At 43.2% G+C, this 22,266-nt stretch overlaps 1 protein-coding gene across 5 annotated transcripts in view; it reads right to left on the reverse strand.

Annotated features, from left to right (window-relative positions):
- The window catches only part of cep170aa (centrosomal protein 170Aa), a 132,234-nt gene that overhangs the window by 80,982 nt on the left and 28,986 nt on the right, over nucleotides 1–22,266 (reverse strand). For all 5 annotated transcript variants that reach the window (XM_084322123.1, XM_084322126.1, XM_084322124.1 and 2 more), the window contains exons 2-4: nucleotides 12,495–12,557; nucleotides 10,979–11,118; nucleotides 166–255 (exon numbers count right to left, since the gene is read on the reverse strand). In XM_084322123.1, coding sequence (XP_084178249.1) covers nucleotides 166–255; nucleotides 10,979–11,083 — 195 coding nt within the window. In that variant the 5' untranslated portion in view covers nucleotides 11,084–11,118; nucleotides 12,495–12,557. The remainder of the gene's footprint in view (nucleotides 1–165; nucleotides 256–10,978; nucleotides 11,119–12,494; nucleotides 12,558–22,266) is intronic.

The following is a 22,266-nucleotide window of genomic DNA, read 5'->3' on the forward strand; positions in this document are numbered from 1 at the left end:
TAGCCTCAGTCAGCTCGTACAGACAGGAGCTCGACCCCATTGACTTTGCATTGGTTTGTGCGGCTAACTAGCCGGAGCTGGTATGAGGAACAGCATGGCCTGTGCTGGGAAATGATTCTACAACATCACCGATAAACAAGAAATATCCTCACTGCTATTACTCACCCCATTCAGACTCCCCAGGTCCTTGACTTTGTGTTCGTCGATGCCGGCTTCGTAGTTGATGACGGCGTGTTGCTTATCCACGCTGCGCGACTGCGGGACAAAAACACACACAGAACATGTACTATTAGACTGCAGAAAGTGACACACACCGATGTTCCATTATGTGATGTTTAAAGGATAAGGCCAGTACCATGTTCTTATTTTCCTATTGTCAACATAGCCTGTGAAAAGCTAGTTATGTCATACACGAGGAGGCAGCCTGTCACATCTTTTCACCTGCCAGCGCGGACTCTCATTGGCGAGGAGGTGTAACGTGTGGGAGGCTCACACTACTACCCCCGCCATTTTCCTGTCTCTGCTGTGCAGGCGTCCCCCAACCGACCTGTAGGAGTCGCTGTCCACAACGTCCAGATTACCACCCATCGACTTCCCACCCGCTAACTCTGCCAATTGAGTTAGTATGACGGCCGGCCCAAGCCAGCCGGAGGCAACGGCGACAGCCGGAGTCGAACCCGGTGTCGAACCCGGTGTCTCTTATGCGTTGGTGACGAGCGCAATGTCCGCCGCGCCACCCAGCCGCCGCAAACAGCACGGCTCTTGAACTCGTTTGATCCTTTATCCTTTAACAATGGAGTTCTATGACTTCTGGACATGAGCTGTAATCTGGTGTTGGCTGGTTTTTTCGTAGACTATGCTGACAATAAGAAACAAATAATACAATTAGGCCGGACTTATCCTTTAATGCCCTGTACAGTAACTGACTTATCCTTTAATGCCCTGTACAGTAACTGCATACTGTAAGAGGCTCATGAGGGGCTTGGGTGGAATAATTGCTCTCAATCCCGGGATTTTACCGATCTCCTTGTGAGGGCCGGGTATTTCAGGCTGTGACTGAAGCACATCTCTGCCACACATCTCTGCCCCCCCCCCATCCAGTCCCATCACTGTGGGGGGTAAGGCTGTCCCCGAAGCCTGTTTTTGGGATTCGAACTTCGTCAGGGTTTTACGAACGAACGTTCGAACCTTCGTTTTTAATTAAAAAAAGTAAAGTAATTTTTTTTTTTTTTTTTTTTATATCCTCAAACTAAATCCTCAATTTGAATAAAGTGATTAATCTGATTAAATGAGTCTCTTTTTTATTAAATCAACTTTCTTTGATGAATATAACGTTTTTTTTAATACTATAATATTAGTGTAGCCTAATCTTTATCTGCAACTGTGAAGAAAAACCACATTGGTTCAAACAGAATGAATAGACACATAAAAGAAACATAATTTTTTTATTTTTATTTTTTTTATTTAGAATTCGAATGTTAACATAACGAACGAACGTTCGAACGTTCGAACATTCGGGCTCAGCCTTATGGGGGGGTTGAACCTGCTGCATCTGCTGTCATCTTAGGCCCAGATCAAGGTATAATGCTGATCTGGCTGAAGGGCATGTAGTATATAATTCCATGTCAGGGATGGAAGGAGGAATGCTTGGGTTAACAGGGAGGGGTGCTGTCGGAATGCCATCAACGTGGAGACAATGTTCATATCAGCTCACAGCGTACCAACAGTGAGACTGCAGTTATCAAAGTAACGCACGCACGCACGCACACACACACACACACACACACACACACACACACACACACACACACACACACACACACACACACACACACACACACACACACACACACACACACACACACACACACACACACACACACACACACACACACACACACACACACACACACACACACACACACACACACACACACACACACACACACACACACACACACACACACACACACACACACACACACACACACACACACACACACACACACACACACACACACACACACACACACACACACACACACACACACACACACACACACACACACACACACACACACACACACACACACACACACACACACACACACACACACACACACACACACACACACACACACACACACACACACCAAGGAGAATGGTAGGGCAGAGAGGAACTGGGGGTGAAATATTGATTTGCTGCAGTCTAGTATCAGGCCATCAGTGACTTAGAGGACAAGGCATTCCAAACAAATGCCCTGCAACCTTCCTATCAGTCAGCAAGGTCATGGACAGGGACGCAACAAGAAGATAATTTAAAATTCTAGATTCTAATAAACATTCCGTGTTTATGATGCGTCGCGTTGAGCAATTTTGTCTTTGAATGTCTGTCAGGAGGATCTCCATTAGAAAAGGTCTGGGGAACAGACAGACAGACAGACAGACAGACAGACAGACAGACAGACAGGCAGACAGACAGACAGACAGACAGACAGGCAGACAGACAGACAGACAGACAGACAGACAGACAGACAGACAGGCAGACAGACAGACAGACAGACAGACAGACAGACAGACAGACAGACAGACAGACAGACAGACAGACAGACAGACAGACAGACAGACAGACAGACAGACAGACAGACAGACAGACAGACAGACAGACAGACAGACAGACAGACAGACAGACAGACAGACAGACAGACAGACAGACAGACAGACAGACAGACAGACAGACAGACAGACAGACAGACAGACAGACAGGGTCGACAGACAGGGTCGACTGTCAGAACTCCTTCTAGACAGTGTCTCTCTCACCAGACAGACAGACAGGGTCGACTGTCAGAACTCCTTCTAGACAGTGTCTCTCTCACCAGACAGACAGACAGGGTCGACTGTCAGAACTCATTATAGACTGATGGCCTCGGAGAGCAAGGTGGCTGATTGGCTGGCCCAGAACGACCCCGCGCTGGTGCGCACCGAGTCCACCGAGGAGGACAGCAAGAGCATCAAGAGCGACGTGCCCATGCACCTCAAGAGACTCAAAGGTGGAGGTCGTTCTATCATTCTCTCTCTATCTATCTCTCTCTCTCTATCTCTCTCTCTCTCTCTCTCTCTCTCTCTCTCTCTCTCTCTCTCTCTCTCTCTCTCTCTCTCTAATTATTAATATTAGCTAATAGTGTTAGGATTAGGATCGGTGAGACTGTTAAATAAAGGATCTATTCTGATCGTACAATGTGATGGGTAAAGCAACTACTCAGAGGTGGTTATTTGAATTTTCTAATATAATTTGTGTAGGTTTTGGTTGAGGTTCTCATTTAAAACAGGAGGAATTTTGTAATGAATTGATCATTAGATCTGCTAATGTTATTATTTAGTAATAATAATGATAATAATCATAATAATTTGTATAGCACCTTTCCTACAAAAATGTCAGCTAAAAGTGCAATGCATAAAGTGCAGACATATAAAAGCCTATAAAGCAGACATTTAAAACAAGCATAACAATTTTAAATGATGCAGTACTGCAGTGCAATAAAATAGTTTAATAAAATAAAATAGCCCTAATCACATTACAATAATCAGTGTTTATGTAATGAGTCTAGGCAGCATAACAGAGCAGCACATTGCTAGCATAACAGAGCAGCACATTGCTCTTAACACGCATGTAAGCAATTATATTATTGTAAATGAACAAGTAACTTCAATAATATATTATGAATAAGTCACTTGATTCTAGTTGTTATTTTTGTTTGTTTAAGGGATTGATGTAGCTGTTGATTTTGTACAAAGGATTTCTTTTTTGGAAACAAATGAGTAGACAGACAATGTCCAAAAATACATCTAGAATGTAGGTAAAAATAGTTTAAAGGCTTGAAAACCCTGGTCTATGTGTGTGTGTGTGTGTGTGTGTGTGTTTTACAACAAGCATCATAACTAGCCATGTGGATTATCGACGAAACCTTACTTGGTCCCAAGAAGAGGGTCTCGTGTATTATTGGGTTTAATAGGACATTTATTGTACATTGGAGGGGGTTGGGTTAGGACATTTACAGGGGCCAGTTTCGAATTGCAGTCTCTCGTAGGTGCTCTTTGAGAGTGGTTTTGAAAGTGGGTAGTGATTCACATTCCTTTACAGCTGCGCTCACTGTCTTCTCCAGAGTCAGACAAGAAGATAGATACCAATTTCCTCACTGTGCGTTCAGTAGAAAGCTATCTGGCTGCAAGCTATAGCCTAGCTTAGCACAAAATGAATGGAAGCGGATACGGACCAGCTACAGTAGCCTAGCTGTTGGCCAGAAACACACTTTTAAGCTAGGAGTTTTAAGCTAGGCTGGTCCTCATCTGCTTCTGTTCATTTGTGCTAAGGTAGACTAGCTTGGGCATTTCCTGGTTGTTAAACAAGGTATGTAAATACTTCACCTACAAACATTTACTGTTATGACAGCACAATATTGAGAATTTGGAAAAAAAACATTATTTAAAGGCATAGGTTAATAAAATAGGCGGAGCAAAAGCAGGGGCCGGGTTTTGTGAACAAAGAAATTCTGGAATAACAACAGACTGTCTGCTGGTAGCACAGTTTTTAAGAAGCTTTGAAAAATACTGTTTGAAAATAGTTGCAGCTTTAAGGCCTATTATAACAACTTTTTCTTGGCACACGGTTTACCTGGATGTCTCTAGATTCTAGAAGACTAATTTCTGAACGGATGTCTATCAACTTCAGGCTATGGATTTCAGTGTTTTTCTGTGTTTTCCAGTTTATACAAAAAAATAAATATATATATATATTTTTAGAATATTGCAACTACTACAGAAAAACGTGAGTACACAAGTTCAAGTTTAACTCAAGTTCAGCCCTATGTTACTCTATTTCATTAGCACTCAAAGTGATTTTTCTTTATTGTGTAAGAAACTTCAGAATGTTATCTTTCAAAAGAGACCAGGCTTATGCATGTGCTATAAGCATAAAGTATATAGAGATAAGCTTTGCAAAGAAGAGTATGCAGTCCTCAAGTTCAAGTAAAGAAATGGACGCTTTTCTGGGCGCATGTTATGTGGTTAAATTTGGGATATTGCAACCACTACAGAAAATGTTTAGTACACAAGTTCAAGTTCAACTCAAGTTCAGACTTATGCTACTCTATTTCATTAGCACTAAAAGTGATTTTCCTTTTTTGCATTAGTAAGTTGAAGTTGAAGTGAACTTCAGAATGTTATCTTTCAAAAGAGACCAGGCTTGTGCATGTGCTAGAGTATAAGTATATATATATATATATAATATATATATAATATATATATATATATATATATATATATATATATATATATATATATTATAATATATATATATATATATATATATATATATAATATATATATATATATATATATATATATATAACTATATACGTATATAAGTACAGGGCGGCTAGGTGGTGTAGTGGGCAAGGCACTCGCCACCAGTGTGGAGACGCTAGGATTCGCGTGTTCGAATCCAGCTCTCCACATTGTTTTCAGTTTAGCTGGTCGTCCGCAGTAATACACATTGGCCGTATTACGGGGAGGGAAAACTGAAGGGTGGGGATCGAACGTTGTGAACAAGCGACTCCTACAAGTCGGTTGGTGCGCCTGCGCAGTAGAATCAGGAAGTGTCGGGGGCAGCGTGAGCCTCCCACGCGTTACTCCTCGACACTGAGAGATCGAGCTGCGCAGGTGAAAAGATGCGACTGCTGTTACCTCAAGTACCGGAGGGGACTTGTGCTATGTATGACTTAGTCCACATTGCAGCCGGCTTGTGGGAGGCAAGAAACAGCGTTCGTGACAGGGGAGGGTTGAATTGGATGATACGAAATTGGGATGGGAGAAAATATAGAAAAATGGGAGAAAAAGTGGATCAAAAAAAATACGTATATAAGTATAAAGATAAGCTTTGCAAAAGAAGTATGCAGTCGTCAAGTTCAAGTAAAAAAAAATGGCAGCTTTTCTGGGTGCATGGTAAGAGGTTAAAACAATAAGGCATCTTTGAGTAAACTTTGAGTATCATTAAGTATCTCGAGGCTGGGGCCAGCATGTCCTCTTTTTTGGAAATCAAAATATGGTCACCCTATTTTAAGGCATGCTGCCATCCCTCTGCATGTGGAGTCACCTTGTACGTCACTCTGTAGGGAAGTGGTAATACCACCTTCTCACTGCCGATACCAATTAGGCCTACTAGTAAAACACTACATTTCAACTGTGGGTCGATACAGAGTCGGCGTAACCATCCAATCCATTACTTTTACTCAACAATAGAGAATCAGTAGCTTGAGGGGAAAACGATTGAGATATATAACCCAACATACTGTCCCTACCAGAGATCTGACACTGTACTGTATGTGTAAGAGAAGAAGTGTATGTGAGTTGGTCTGTTGGTCACTACTAATAGTGAAGCGGATTTGCATCAGTAGGCTAATGAACACAACTACTCTAAGTTCACAGACTGTAAACTCTCCTCACAGACAGACAGGGTCAGGATATTTCAGAAAATATTATTTAGGAGAAAGTTTCATGCACTCCTTGCAAGGCTTTTGTGACAGAGGTGTGCTGAGAAAACACAATGCTACAATGTACTGTCTCCTGGACATGTTGAGTAGTGTGCTTCTTCTTCTAGTACAAAACCATTACGGTTTGAAACAGGTGTATAATAGTTCAAATTTGAAATAATCTTTATTTTTATTTAATTGAATCATTTTGACAGAATTTTTTTCAAATGGTAAAAAGGTAATGCTACATTACAAATGTAAGACCTCACTCCACAAACTTGATGTCCTCTACCACTCTGCTATCCGGTTTGCCACCAGTGGCCCTTTCAACACTCACCACTGCACCCTTTCCTCCTCCGTCAACTGGCCATCCCTGCACACCCGTCGCAATATGCACTGGTTCATGCTCATTTACAAAACCCTCCTTGGGTTGTCCCCCCCCCCTTACCTATGTCACCTGTTGCAAATTACATCTGCCACTTACAACACTCGTTCTGCTCAACACATTCTCCTAAAGATTCCGAAAACATGATACACTGCACTTGGTCAAACGTCATTCAGGGCTGCTGCTGCCAGGGGCTGGAACAACCTACAGACATCTCTCAAACTGGTCACCTTTATGCCTACTGTAAGTCAACATTCAAGCACTCTCTGATGAACATTCTCACTGATTATTGCAACTGTTTCTCAACCCAGTAACATCCCCAACCCCCTGTCTGTCATGGTATTTATACTGTAATAACATATATTGTATGTCGGAAATGATTAATCCCGAATTCCTTTTTCCACCTCTGGCTAAGACCAAACCCTACCTCTCTCAGAAGGATCTGGAGAGGGTGATCCATGCCTTCATTTCGACCCGGCTGGATTACTGTACTGTGGTCGCTGCTCCGTCGCCTGCAACTGGTCCAAAATGCGGCTGCCTGTCTTCTCGCTGGTACCAGAAAACGTGACCACATCACACCAGTCCTGGCTTCACTCCACCGGCTCCCCGTCTGTTTCCGTATAGATTTTAATTAAACTATTGCTGACTGTTTTTAAAGCTCTACACGGGCTGGCTGCACTGTACCTGGCTGAGCTCCTGCATCACCACACCCCATCCAGAGCCCTACGGTCTGCTGACCAGCTGCTGCTGGAGGTGCCCAGGACCAGGCTCAAAACCAGGGGAGACAGAGCCTTCACTGCTGCTGCCCCTCGGCTCTGGAACAGCCCCCCCCCCCCCCCCCCCCCCCCCCCCCCCCGACATAAGATCTGCCCAGAGCCTAGAGGCTTTTAAATCGCTGCTCAAAACGCACCTCTTTTCCCTGCTGGCCTTTGACCAGAGTTAGCCTGCCACTTTTGCTGCTACTCTGTACTTTTCATTAAATGTCTTGTCTCTTTTATATTGCACCTTGTTCTTGTTTTTCTTAATTGTACAGTACCTTTTCTGTAATTTTTGTGTATTTTTAGTTTTTACTTATTACTGTAGTGTATGGTTTGGCTTTAGTCATTTGTAAATGTGATATTGCAGCCACATTTACATAAATGTAAATAAAGATGACTTGACTTGACTTCAAGAGGCGTTGTCTCTTGCCAGGCCATCATTGTAAATAAGAATTTGTTCTTAATTGATTTGCCTGGTTAAATAAAGGTAAAAAAAATAAAAAAAAATAATAGGATCCTTTTTATCAATATAAAATATATATATATATATATATATATATATATATATATATATATATATATATATATATATATATATATATATATATATATATATATATATATATATATATATATATATATATATATATATATATATATATATATATATATATATATATATATATATATATATATATATATATATACACAATACTAACATGTAGGATTAATTCATTGTTCCAAAGTAATATCCAGCCCTAGACATTCCAAACATATAGGTTGTTTCAGGGACAATGATTAAGGTCTGGACTGGAGTCTTTTTCTTACAATGGAGACTATCTTTAGTCTACTATGGGCTCAATCCATCATGTCTCTGTGTATCTCTGGACAAAACACAGACATGCTGAGATAAAGCAATATCTGCTCACTGTATAATAACGTGCTTTACATACTGTATACACCACTTGGCAACTAGTACTGTCTGTATGTACATATTTAATGCTTTACTTGAGCATTTACATTTCATATAATTGCAATTTCATATTTCATATAAGTTCATATTTTTACTACACTACATTTAAAATGAAACATCCATCATTTGACATACACTACAGTATATTCATCCGAACCTTGCCAATCACAATTACTGGCTATACCTTGAAGAAACCGGCTCAGTGGCCTCGTGGGTAGAGTGTCCGCCCTGAGTTCGGGAGGCTGGGAGTTCAAGCCCTGGCCGAGTCATACCAAAGACTATTTAAAATGGTACCCATAGCCTCCCTGCTTGACACTCAGCATCAAGGGTTGGTTTGGGGGAAAGTCCTTGCGACATACTAGCGTCATGTCCAAGGGGTGTACTTGTACATCAAGCTGCCTCACGCTACGGAAACAGGGGATAGGCTCCTGCCCCATGTGCCGTTACGGCTCGAGAACCATTGGTTCTCAAAGGCAAACTTTGAAGAAAGAGATGTTGCAAAGAAAACGTGACAAATTGATGGAGTGATGACCTTTGAGGAAGTTCAAGCCTGACAAAGAAGAAGCAATCAATCAGAGGCAGAATGTGTTTACTAATCAATCACTATAATGTAACCTTAGGAGTTAATGGATCTAAGACAGAACACTTCAAACCACCAAAGGTCCTCATTTCGTGGTGAGTATATTTCAAAGTTGGTCCTGATTTTTCACACACACACACACACACACACACACACACACACACACACACACACACACACACACACACAAACACAAAGGTTCTACTAAACCCACTTTAGTGTTCCGGCTTCGAGGCACTGCCAAACGAGCGGCCAGTCAATCAGGCAGTCGGACAGACAGTCAATTGATCAGCTAATTACTCAGATGTTTACTACGTCTATAACCTTATGTAACAGACTGCCGATTGGTGTGAGATCGTTGTTCGACAAACTCATAAAATGGCCCTTGAAAAGAGGCTTCCCCTGTATATGACTCTTGAAGACATTATCTTGATTACCATCTCCATAAATGCACAAAAGTGTAAAATCAAGTAGGAATTCGGGTCATTTTTGTTATTCATTGAATCGATGCATTTCAAATGAATGCTGTCTTTTGCAAGTCAGTGATTCAGCTGCAAATTAAATAAAATATGAATGTAGTGACGTTTTGCACTGTGCTCTGTGTGACCAGGATCTCTCAGACACACTTTAAAAACTCGCTTTGGAATGTTGTGACAACCGTTTCAGTTTCATCAAACCGTCACTGCCACGCTTTCAGGGATTGTAATAAAAACGTTTGACCTCCTTCCATCCAGAACCTGGCTTTGGAAAAGTAAAAAAAAAAAAAAAAAAAGGCCCTTTTTTCACAGCGGCAACTTTGACTTTTGTCATAGCACAAGTGTAACTAATTACATTAAAGGGGCACTTCACCAAAAAACAATGCTGATTTATTTGAGCAGATAATATCACAGACACACAGTTATGCACATTTACTTTGACAGTTATTGAGAGTAAGTGAGTTTGAATATGGCCACCAGTGATGTCATCTGGGATATTGAATCCATGAAATTATGAAAATGAAATGATAAGGTAGCAGTTCCTATAAGACAAGGTATTGCTATTTTTTCAATGAAATGATGGAAAAGTAAAAAAAAAGTATCAAGACCAGAGTGAGTTTATTAACAGTTCCTAGAAAGCCACATGCAAAGGCCTTGATATTTTTTTTAATTTAAATAATTTTACTGAGCTGTGTATTAAATACCTCCTGGAATATGTGTGACATGATAATGAGTAATGACATCACACGTTCCAACTCTTAACACATTAATTAACTCTCAAACCAATTGAATTTGAACAAGACAGTTTGCAGTCTTGGGAACATGTGTAAGATTATGGGCAGAATAAAACAGCTTTATTTTTTTAATAATTTTTTTTCTAGGGACATCTATGGATCTCAGGGAATGTATTCCCAGTGTCAGAAATACTGTGTCTGTTACTAGGCTTGAGTAAATTGTAATGAACCAAATGAGAATATCAATTAAAGTTTTTTTATTATCTTTGACTGTGAATAACACCATGCTCAAATTGGCCAGACCTGAAAAATCTAAGCAAATGAATAAATGGAAGATGATTAAACAGAAGGTTTTGTAGATACAGTACTGAATTCTGCCATCCGGACACATGCCATTTGAAATATGATTATAGAATATAGAATATCAGGCCTAAAATGGTTATGCGATTAAAATGCGATTAATTAGATAAATTAATTACAAATCCTGTAATTAATTAGATACATTTTTTTAATCGCCTGACAGCACTAATGTAAAGCCTTCTCACCTGCAGCATGAGCTCGCAGTCGTCCCGGCCGACAAAGATCATCTCGCGGGGCAGTCTGTGGCGCGTGCCCCCGCTGCTCACCAAGAACCAGGAAGTCACACTCATTGCTGCTCCCTGATGCGGGCTCTGCTCCCGCACGCCTACTGGACACACCGGCACCAATGCAGTTAAACTAATGAGATACTGGTCAATTTGATTAAGCAGCTCAATACAAAAGATTACAAGGAGCGCTTGATTCATCTTTGTTTGCAAATAAGGCTGGGCAATAATTCAGTGTTATCGTTCATCATATTTCAATGTATTTATATCGTGATGAAATTAGGATCACGTGGTACACAAATATTTTGTCTAAATTAATGATAAGCAAATACGAACTCACAAGATTAGACGTGAAATATTGATATTTAAAAATGGCCTAAAAATATTATTTGAAAATGATTTAGTCAGTGCAGCTCAATGGGAGGTAGAGAAAGGCACTGCCAGGGTTAGGGGTTCCATTCCCTGTGTACCTCAATGGGTAGAGCAAGGCACTAACACTTCCAGGGTTAGGGGTTCCATTCCCTGTGTAGCTCAATGGGAGGTAGAGCAAGGCACTAACACCTCCATGGTTAGGGGTTCAATTCCCTGTGTAGCTCAATGGGAGGTAGAGCAAGGCACCAACACTGCCAGGGATAGGGGTTCCATTCCCTGTGTAGCTCAAGATTGAGCAAGGCACTAACACTGCCAGAGTTAGGGGTTCTCCATTCCTGTGTAGCTCAATGGGTAGAGCAAGGCACTAACACCTCCATGGTTAGGGGTTCCATTCCCCTTGTAGCTCAATGGGTAGAGCAAGGCACTAACACTGCCAGAGTTAGGGTTTGATTCACAATGGAGCCACTCATATTAAAAAAAAGGTAAAAACGATAAAAACATCCATCAAATGGCAGATATATCTTCTTTTAACCCTTTCACTACCACACTACAGAAGGTTAACCTTCTTCCCCTTCGAATGTACAGTATATATATATTTTTTATGATCTCTTTCTCTTAAAACAGTACTGTATATTTGTATGTCCTGTATGTCATAAATGTCTTGATGAATTGAAAATGGGGGACCCTGATGTAAACAAGACGAAAGTCTTTCTCAGGTCTGCATCCCCTTAACAATTGTGTGTATTGAGCCGTACTGTATTGTACCCCATTCTGCAATCTGTTAATAAAGTGTTCAATCAATCAATCAATCAAACCTTTCACTACCACACTACAGACGGTTAACCGTCTGTGGTGTGGCAGTGAAAGGGTTAACCTTCTATAGGGTGGTAGTGAAAGGGTTAACCCATTGTCGTGTGGCAGTGAAAGGGTTAACCTTTTGTATTGTCGCAGTGAAAGGGGTTAACCCTTTGGTAGTGTGCTAGTGAAAGGGTTAAGGCTGCTTGAGTGGCTGACAAGAAGACCTCACACCACCTCAGGTAACTCAGAGGTTTGAATGTACAGCAGCAAGTGACTTTTGCTTTGGTTCGCTCTCTCTCATACACACCTCTGGTCCAGGTAGCTGACTGCTGCTAGACCGGTGACAGCACAGTGCCACCGCTAGGCCATCCTGAGAGAGGAGAGAGGAGAGAGGAGAGAGAGAGAGAGAGAGAGAGAGAGAGAGTGAGAGAGAGAGAGAGAGAGATGAGAGAGAGAGAGAGAGAGTGAGAGAGAGAGAGAGAGAGAGAGAGGGAGAGACGGGACAGCTTTTTGTCAGTTTCAACCTTTTTCATTTGCAGGTCGGTGGCAACTAAATAGAAGAAAAAACGATATTATTCTTTAAGAGAAACGTAAGAGAAAGGGTGGAGATGAATAAAGAGAGAGAAAGCATATGAAGTGTGAGCTGAGAGAGAGAGATAGAGAGAGAGAGAATGCGGAGAGAGTGCAGAGTGCGGAGAGAGTGCGGAGAGAGAGAGAGAGCATCAATACTCAAAACGTTCTTTCTTGCCTCGTGTCTCTTCACTGGGTGAGTAAGCAGCAGTGTGTTGTCTGCTCAGTCTTAGCCTGGGAATGCATGCTAAGCTAATCAGCTAGCTAGCTAGCTACTGTAGCTAGCTATACCCTCTCTCTCTCTCTCTCTCTCTCTCTCTCTCTCTCTCTCTCTCTGTCTCTCTCTCTCTCTCCTCCCTTTTTATCTCGCTCTGCCCACCCTGATCATTGCAGATGCTGGGGGAGGAAGTGATGTAGGAATGTTGGCTCTAGTCCCTCAGCAGGACGTTTGTTTTCCTCTCCTCCTCCTCCTCCTCCCCGCCCATCCTCTCCCTCCCTCCTCCAGTTGAAAGGAGGTCAAACTGCTCTAACTTTCTAACGGTCCAGCCTGGAGGAGCTACATTACGCAGGGCTGTGTGGAGGAGGATAAACAGAGCTCGTCTCCTCCCTCTGAAGTTCCCTCTACTCAACTCCCAAGTTTTATTGTTCGCCCCCCCCCCCCCCCACCCCCCCTCTCCTGTGTATATATAGGGATCCCCTTCAGTCTCTTCTCTTCAGGTGTCACAGCTAGTCACTTGGGTGAGGCCGGGCCATCCAAGCATATTCTCTGACTTTGTATTTGATACTTTCATTTTGAGTTAATAAATTGAGTAAGTTATTATGTAATCCACAGCTGTCGGTTTGGTTCGCTGGTTGAACGACTCACTGGCTGAATGGCTGACTGACTGATAGACTGATAGACTGGCTGGCTGACTGACTGATAGACTGGCTGACTGACTGATAGACTGGCTGGCTGACTGACTGATAGACTGGCTGGCTGACTGACTGGTAGACTGGCTGGCTGACTGACTGATAGACTGGCTGGCTGACTGACTGATAGACTGGCTGGCTGACTGACTGGTAGACTGGCTGGCTGACTGACTGATAGACTGGCTGGCTGACTGACTGGTAGACTGGCTGGCTGACTGACTGGTAGACTGGCTGGCTGACTGACTGATAGACTGGCTGGCTGACTGACTGGTAGACTGGCTGGCTGACTGACTGATAGACTGGCTGGCTGACTGGCTGATAGACTGGCTGGCTGACTGACTGATAGACTGGCTGACTGCCTGTGTGACTATCTGACTCTATGACCTACAAACCCAAATCTGCCTTACTGCTGTTTCCAGTCACAAGATGAGCATAAACACAGTGGAACATCACCTAATTGGTTCACATTAAAGGGAGGCAAGTAGGCCGCATATCAGCATCTGGTCAGCTATATGCCCCTAAAGGTGTCATAGGCCTACTTTGTTATACATATCATTTAAAAAATCCATATTATGGCCATTTCCCAGGTTCCAAACTTTTCATTTTCTTTTCTTTTATCCACTTTTTCTCCTTATTTTTCTATTTGTCTCCCATCCCAATTTCGTATCGCAAATTCTCCCCTTCAATTCTTCCCTCCCCTGTCTTGAACGTTGCTAGACTATGCCTCCCACTGGTCGGCTGTAGTGAGGATAGAAGCCTTGCATCACGTGTCCCCTCCGGTACACGAGGAGGCAGCCTGTCGCATCTTTTCACCAGACAGCGCGGACTCTCAGTGGCGAGGAGTAACGCGTGGGAGGCTCACGCTGCCCCCGATACTTCCTGTCTCTGCTGTACAGGCGTCACCCAACCGACCTGTAGGAGTCGCTGTCCACAACGTCCAATCCCCACCCACCGACTTTCCACCCGCTACCTCTGCCAATTGAGATAGTATGACGACTGGCCCAAGCCGCAGGCAATGCTGACTCGGGGAGTCGAGACCGGAGTCTCTTGCATTGGTGACGAGCGCAATCTCCGCTACGTCACCCAGCCGCCTCAAACTTTTCATTTTCATGGTATATTTACAAACACACGCACATCTCTTTTCCTGGTGAATGAATGAATGAATGAATGAATGAATGAATGAATGAATGAATGAATGAATGAATGAATGAATGAATGAATGAATGAGTCCAAGAAGTTCACGTCATTCAATGTTTTTATTATTTTATTCAAAACCGCTCTCAAAGAGCACCTACAGGTGGCTGCAATTCAAAACTGGCCCCGGTAAATGTCCAACCCCCCCCCCCCCACACACCCACCCACCCAACCAGTCATGTATGTCATAAATGTCTTGATGAATTGAAAACGGGGGACCCTGATGTAAACAAGACAAAAGTATTTTTCTGGTCTGCATCCCCTTAACAAAAATGTGTATTGAGCCGTACTGTATTGTACCCATTCTGCAATCTGTTAATGAAGTTTTCAATCAATCAATCAATCAATCAATCAATCAATCAATCAATCAATCAATCAGTCTCATGGGCTCTTCGTCAGGTAAGTTTGAATGAAAGCAGGTGCAGGTGTTTCTCATGTATACAAAGTGCATTATGTAAATGTATATGTAATACTTCTTGAGCTCGCTGGTAAATCAGGTGTGAACAATAATAAACATCAATAGACATATCTGCCAAGAGTATACTATTGTGTTACATAGTGACATAGATGCTGCGTAGATATGTAACGGAAGAAAAGGCTGAGACTAAAAACGAGGCATTCCAGCAAGAAAGGCTGGACTACAAACGAGGGACTTCGAGCAGTTCAAGAACAGGGATTTATGTTGGAGAGAACAAGTCCCTTTGGCGTGGATTTCTCTGCAGATGTTCAACAAGCACCACCAGCCCTATAACACTCAAAGGGGGAAATCACAAAAAGCACAATTTGGCCTCTTTAAATGCTGTACATTTGAACAGTATCCCAATTATAGTAGTCTATTTCTTTGGGAAGATCTTTTATTTTTAGAGCATTAACTCTTTGGAATGGCCTGCCTCGGAACCTCTGTTGCATTTACAGTAGATTCACTTTTAAAAAGAATCTTAAATTGTTTTTAAATTGTTTTTAACGCTGTAAAGTAATTTTTTTGTTTTTGTTTTACACTAATGTAATTTTAGCTATCTTAATTGTTGCAGTAGTTTCATTATGCATTGTGTGTACTGACTTTTAATAATTTTGTTTTTGCAATAGTGATTGTTTTTGTATGTTTTTTTGTGTGTGGACCCCAGGAAGACTAGCTGGTTGCAGCGAATGGGGATCCCTAATAAAATTAAATAAAATTAAATTTCAACATCTAACTTAGATTTCAACATTGTTCTTTTGACAAGTGGGAGGTTTAAAATAACAGCAGCTCATGAGGTTTTGTTAGAAAGTGCCAAGTAAGGCCCATCGGGGAGAGAATTAAGGATTATTGAGCTAAGCACTTGCTCCCCTGACCTCTTAAGTGCTACCTCTTAAGTATGCCCGCTCAGTAATCCGCCGGGGATGAATGTTTTAATCAACCACACACCTTTAATGTAAGCTTGGGTAAAACTGTGCTTGAAGTCATATCATGCTTTTTGGAACTGATCATTTTCTCCTTTAGGATTCTTCAAGGAATGTCCTTGTATATAGATGTTCGGCAATTTGTAAAATTGCAGTCAATTAAATAGTTTGCTACAAAACAGTCTTTCCCGTGCATATTGGTCCACCACAATATCGGATAGGCCTTCCCTCCACAAACTGCCATTTAACACAAACTCTCTACAATATTCCTTGTTTTGCCTTTGCACACCGTCTTGGGCTATCATAAACTAAATAAATTCGTCATCAACTAATAGTCATAGTGCTTTGTCGACTAATCGTTTTCTTTATTTAATCGTCATATATCTGTACATTTGTTTTGTTTGTTTCCCACATGCAATCATGCAGACCTCTTTAAATGTAGTGCTTACTACCAAAGACATGCCGATTATTTTTTTTGTATCCACTTTTTTCTCCCATTTTCTATATTTTCTCCCATCCCAATTTCGTATCATCCAATTCAACCCTCCCCTGTCACGAACGCTGTTTCTTGCCTCCCACAAGCCGGCTGCAATGTGGACTAAGTCATACATAGCACAAGTCCCCTCCGGTACTTGAGGTAACAGCAGTCGCATCTTTTCACCTGCTCAGCTCGATCTCTCAGTGGCAAGGAGTAACGCGTGGGAGGCTCACGCTGCCCCCGACACTTCCTGATTCTACTGCGCAGGCGCACCAACCGACCTGTAGGAGTCGCTGTCCACAACGCCCGATCCCCACCCATCAGTTTCCCACCCCCTAATACGGCCAATGTGTATTAGTACGGACGACCAGCTAAACTGAAAGCAAATGTGGAGCGCTGGGCTCGAACAGGCAAGCCCAGCGTCTCCAGATTTCGTGGCGAGCGCCTTGCCCACTACGCCACGTAGCCACCCTGAGACATGCCGATTATTAACTTTCAGGATATAACTAATTTAGGTTGGAAAAACAGAACATGAAAAATTACTAATGGACTAACAAAGTTTTAAAATGACCGATTAATAGACTACTATGAAGGGGACAGCACTAACACAGTCCACTGCCTAGCTGTGTGTTATACTGCCCCCCCCCCCCCCCCCCCCCCTAACCTACCACCACCACCACCACCACCACCTCCACCACAGATAACCTAAAAACCCATGGGAAACACTTGTGTGTCGGTAGTGTCAAATTCACACACACAACTCAATTAGACAAAAGGACACAATTATTGTCCAAAACCCCAATTGTTCCAGAAATTACGTTTCGGGTCTCTACTACGGAGAACCACGCTACGAGTACCATGTACTGTACATTTATTGCACTGTACCCTCCACGGAATGTTAATCACTCCATGCTATTGCACTATACTTATCTGTGGTGTCTCCCCTCCCTTCTGTAAAGCCGGTGTGAGGAGGCTAGCTAGCTCATTAGCCGCCACAGAATGCAAGGTCAAAGTGAATGTGGTTGAGGAGAGCCTCGCTGCAGCGCTGAACACCAGCCTGTGTGTGGTGTCATTAAGGCGCTCTCGCTCTCTCAGTAGCGCACATGAAAGACACATCTCACCGCGGGGCGTACCGTATGTACCACAGTAGAGGGGGAGCCTGATAACAGGTCACTGCGGTATTCAATCACCATGTAGACTTTAGTAAAGGAAAACTTTGGATTGTGTCCCGTTTCTTCATGCTACATAATATTTGTATCCAATTTTCAGTATGTAATATGTTAGAAGTATGCAGTGTTAACAATACACACATCTGATTTTGAGGTCACGATTTGATTCGTTTTTTGATTTTCATACATTTACATTTATTTTTTTTATTATCTTTTCCCCCCTTCTTTTTCCGTTTTTCTCCCCTCCCAATGTAAGTCGTTATGCCAATTCCCAATCCCCTTCCTGGCCGTTGCGCACCGTCGGTCTGGGAGGGCGGAGACTATCACAGTATCACATGCTTCCTCCGACACATGTGTACCCAGCCAGGGGGCGAAATTTAAGCCCGCCGCCCGCCATTGGCGCTCAGTTTTTACGTTTGGCGCTTGCCACTGAGAGGTCTGCCCGCCGTGTGGCGTGTAGTTCATAACGATACTCTTATTTTGAAAATCTGTGTGGGTCTCATTTCTGCTCCAAACGCAGTTTCAGTCATAATATCGATGGCTCCGGCAGTTAGCAACATTCGGTTCGTATGATACTCTTATTTTGAAACAAACTGTGGCAACGAGTCATATCCGCCCAGCCCTGCAGCGGGATACTATTGGCTAAGGGCTTCTGCTCGTATCAACACAGAGGCAGTCTGCTCTAGTCTAGAAGAGCGGACCTCCATGAGCTACCGTTACTGTTTAAACAATGACCCAGTCAACTATTCACTTTTAGTTTAATACATGACGAGGCATTGTCTAACGGTATCTAGCTGGCTAGCTACTGATAGCTGCTGATATCAACAAATGCTCCAGCAATAGTCGACTCGAGTGCATAATACCTCCGTTCCCTCGTTAGCTAGCTCACGTTAGCTAGCTCACGTTAGCTAGCTCACGTTAGCTCTATATGTCCCAGTAAACTAAATTGTCTTAACGTTATCTAGCGGGCTAGCAGTAGCTACAGATAGCTCCTGATATCAATGTCTTATAACATTGATTCAATGCGTATTCTAGCTGAGGGCTTGATTAATGTGATTTGACCAAAGAACCGTAACATTATACCAATAGGGTCCAGCTGCAGCGCCGGAGAATCCTTGCATGCTGAATGTAGAGTATTAGTATAGGGTCTAGCTGCATCGCCGGAGAATCCTTGCTGGAGCTGGAGGCTACTCAAGTATACACACAGACAGTGGAGCTGTTTGCAGATAGCGAGCATTTTGACTTATTGCCTGGTGGCGATGTCTCGCAGATAATACAACTACAAGTATGATTATAATATATATTTTATTTTTAAAAAAATTATATAAAATATATATATATATTATTTTAATCAAAAAAAAATTGGCAGGTAAGAAATATGCTTGGCGGGTAGATTCTTCCCATCTACCCGCCACTGGCCGGTGAGTCAAAAAGTAAATTTCGCTCCCTGTACCCAGCCCACCACTTCTTTTCACCTGGCAGCGCGGACTCTCACTGAGAGAGTGTAACGTGTGGAAGGTCACACTACCTCTCCTTCCCTCGCTGTGCAGGCGCCCCGACCCAAACTGTAGGAGTCGCTGTCCACAACGACCCAAACCCACCCACCAGCTTCCCTCCCGCTGACTCTGCCCATCGAGCCAGTATGACGGCCGGCCAAGCCGGAAGCAACGCTGACAGCTGGATTCGATACCAGTGTCTCTTGCGTTGGTGACGAGCGCCTTGTCCGCCTCCCAGCCGCAGCTTTAGCAATTTTATAAAAAGTGACTTACTAGTTTTGTACGACAAGTCAGCAGGAAGGGCACAACTCTATCAGCTGAGGAACAATGTTAATCAAAATGTTCAAACTTGAGTGCTGCAGTGTCGAGTGTATGTTAGTATATTAGGAAGAGTGCATGACAGTAGTAGGACAGTAAAAAGGTTAGTGTTTTTTTTCCCCATTTCAGATATTGATTGAAGAAGTGTGTTTTTAGTCGACGGCTAAAATTTGGTCGGGATTCGGCTGTCCTAACTGCGGTGGGAAGTTCGTTCCACCATTGTGGGGTAAGGACCGAGAATATGCGGCTTCACTTTGATGACCCTCCCGGAGCTTAGATAGGTCTGAGGCGGCCAGAAGATGTAGAGCGGAGGGTCTTGAGGGTGTGTAGTTAGAGACCATTGACCGGAGGTAGACGGGAGCCGTTCCTTTCGCTGTGCGATATGCCAGGTTGAGGACCTTGAAGGGGATTCGTGGGGCGATGGGGAGCCAGTGCAGGTCCCTAAGAAGTTGGGTAACATGGGCTGACTTTGGTAGGTTTGAGATCAGACGGGCGGCTGCGTTCTGAATGAGTTGAAGAGGCTTGGTGGCAGTGGCCGGTAGACCAGCAAGCAGTGCATTGCAGTAGTCGAGGCGAGACATGACTGTTGATTGGACGAGGAGTTGGCGGGCTTCTTTTGTCAGGAAGGTGCGGATCCTTCTGACGTTGCTCAGGAGGAATCTGCAGTATACACACACACACACACACACACGCACGCACACACGCACACGCACACACGCACACGCACACACACACACACTCCACTGCTTGGTTTGGCTCAAATGTACTTTATTTTTTTTTTAAATGGTATGCGTATGCATAGTGTATCCTTCAGCCTCCCACTCTACGCTGATAGGACACCTAGTTTAGACGACAAACAGGTGGAAAATGAGAGACCTCTGGAAGAGAAGGAGAATCATCCACAGTTTTAAATGTCAACACACTGAATGTGTACTGAATGTGAATTTGTCTGTATTGAGATCGTTATACCCGTAGTTAGAATGCAGGTACAGTATGCTAAAAAGATCTAGTATGAATACCAAACAGACTGACATTTGAGGTGCGTCATCGATGATTGGCTATGTGATTGTTTCTATGCCACAATTCTTTGCATCACGCTATTTCCATTGTCTTACAAAATGTCACCTACAATAACACAACAGACTCTTCCATCTGGGTGCGAAATTCTACCCAAGTATGCTGTATGTAGTATGCCATGTATACTATGTTATGCTGTGCCTTAAAGGACCATTGACTTCTTGCCATTACCGGAGATAAGTCTTTAACTGAGGGCAGTCTGTCTTTAACACAGGACAGTGGCTCAGAAGGTAGGGCAGTCATCTGGCAATCAGAAGGTTCCCGGTTCAATTCTGGATCCTCCCGGTCGAAGTGTCCTGGGACAAGACACTTAACTCCTAACTGCTCCCAATGAGCAGGTTGACACCTTGCATGGTTGCCTCCGCCATCGGTGTGTGAATGTGAGGCATAAGTTGTAAAGCGTTTATTTTAATACATTTTTATTTCATTTAATTTTTTTACAAATTTTGCTTTTGTATGTGTATACAATTTGTGTTTTAGCTGATTCAGCTTACCTTACTACACGTCAGTCACACTGCCATTGATGTTGAAACGGGGTGGGCCAGGTAATCCACCCTTGTTACAACCACTAGGTGGTATATTTTCACTAAAGTTGCTGTATTCTCTACTACAAGCCATTCAAATCCCCACAACAAACTTTCGGTTTCATTAACTCCCGAGTGCTCCTGATTGATGTGCAGATTTTAATGGCTTCTAATCAACATTTCGTTAGACACAAAAGAAATCCTAAAGGTTTGTCACTGACGAGTAGGATAACGTGAGAGTTTCAGTAACCAGTCCACCACGGACTCAATGCGGAGTGATGCCTTCTGTATGTTTCCTGCGTGGCTTAGGCTTCCGGCCAACCAGGAAAGCTCTCAGGGAAATGCTCGCACCTCATTAGCCACACGGTAGTCAATCACACTCATGTGAGGCTAGAGCAGAGGAACATGCAATGTAATCTCAGACATACCATTTAGTCTTGTACGACAAGACTGGAAACATTTCAGTGTTAAAAAGGACGTATTTGTGTGCTTTTCACCACGACTGTCTTGCAAGTTGGATCATCCGCCCTCTTGCAAGTTGGATCACCCACCCTCTTCCAAATTGGATCACTCGCCCTCTTGCAAGTTGGATCACCTGCCCTCTTGCAAGTTGGATCACCTGCCCTCTTGCAAGTTGGATCACCCGCCTTCTTGCAAGTTGGATCACCCGCCCTCTTGCAAGTTGGATCACCCGCCCTCTTGCAAGTTGGATCAACCGCCCTCTTCCAAATTGGATCACAGTTCGCCCTCTTGCAAGTTGGATCACCCGCCCTCTTGCAAGTTGGATAACCCGCCTTCTTACAAGTTGGATCACCCGCCCTCTTGCAAGTTGGATCACCCGCCCTCTTACAAGTTGGATCACCCGCCCTCTTGCAAGTTGGATCAACCGCCCTCTTCCAAATTGGATCACAGTTCGCCCTCTTGCAAGTTGGATCACCCGCCCTCTTGCAAGTTGGATAACCCG

Source organism: Notolepis coatsorum (assembly GCF_963971535.1).
Source record: "Notolepis coatsorum genome assembly, chromosome: 9".
NCBI lineage: Eukaryota > Metazoa > Chordata > Actinopteri > Aulopiformes > Paralepididae > Notolepis > Notolepis coatsorum.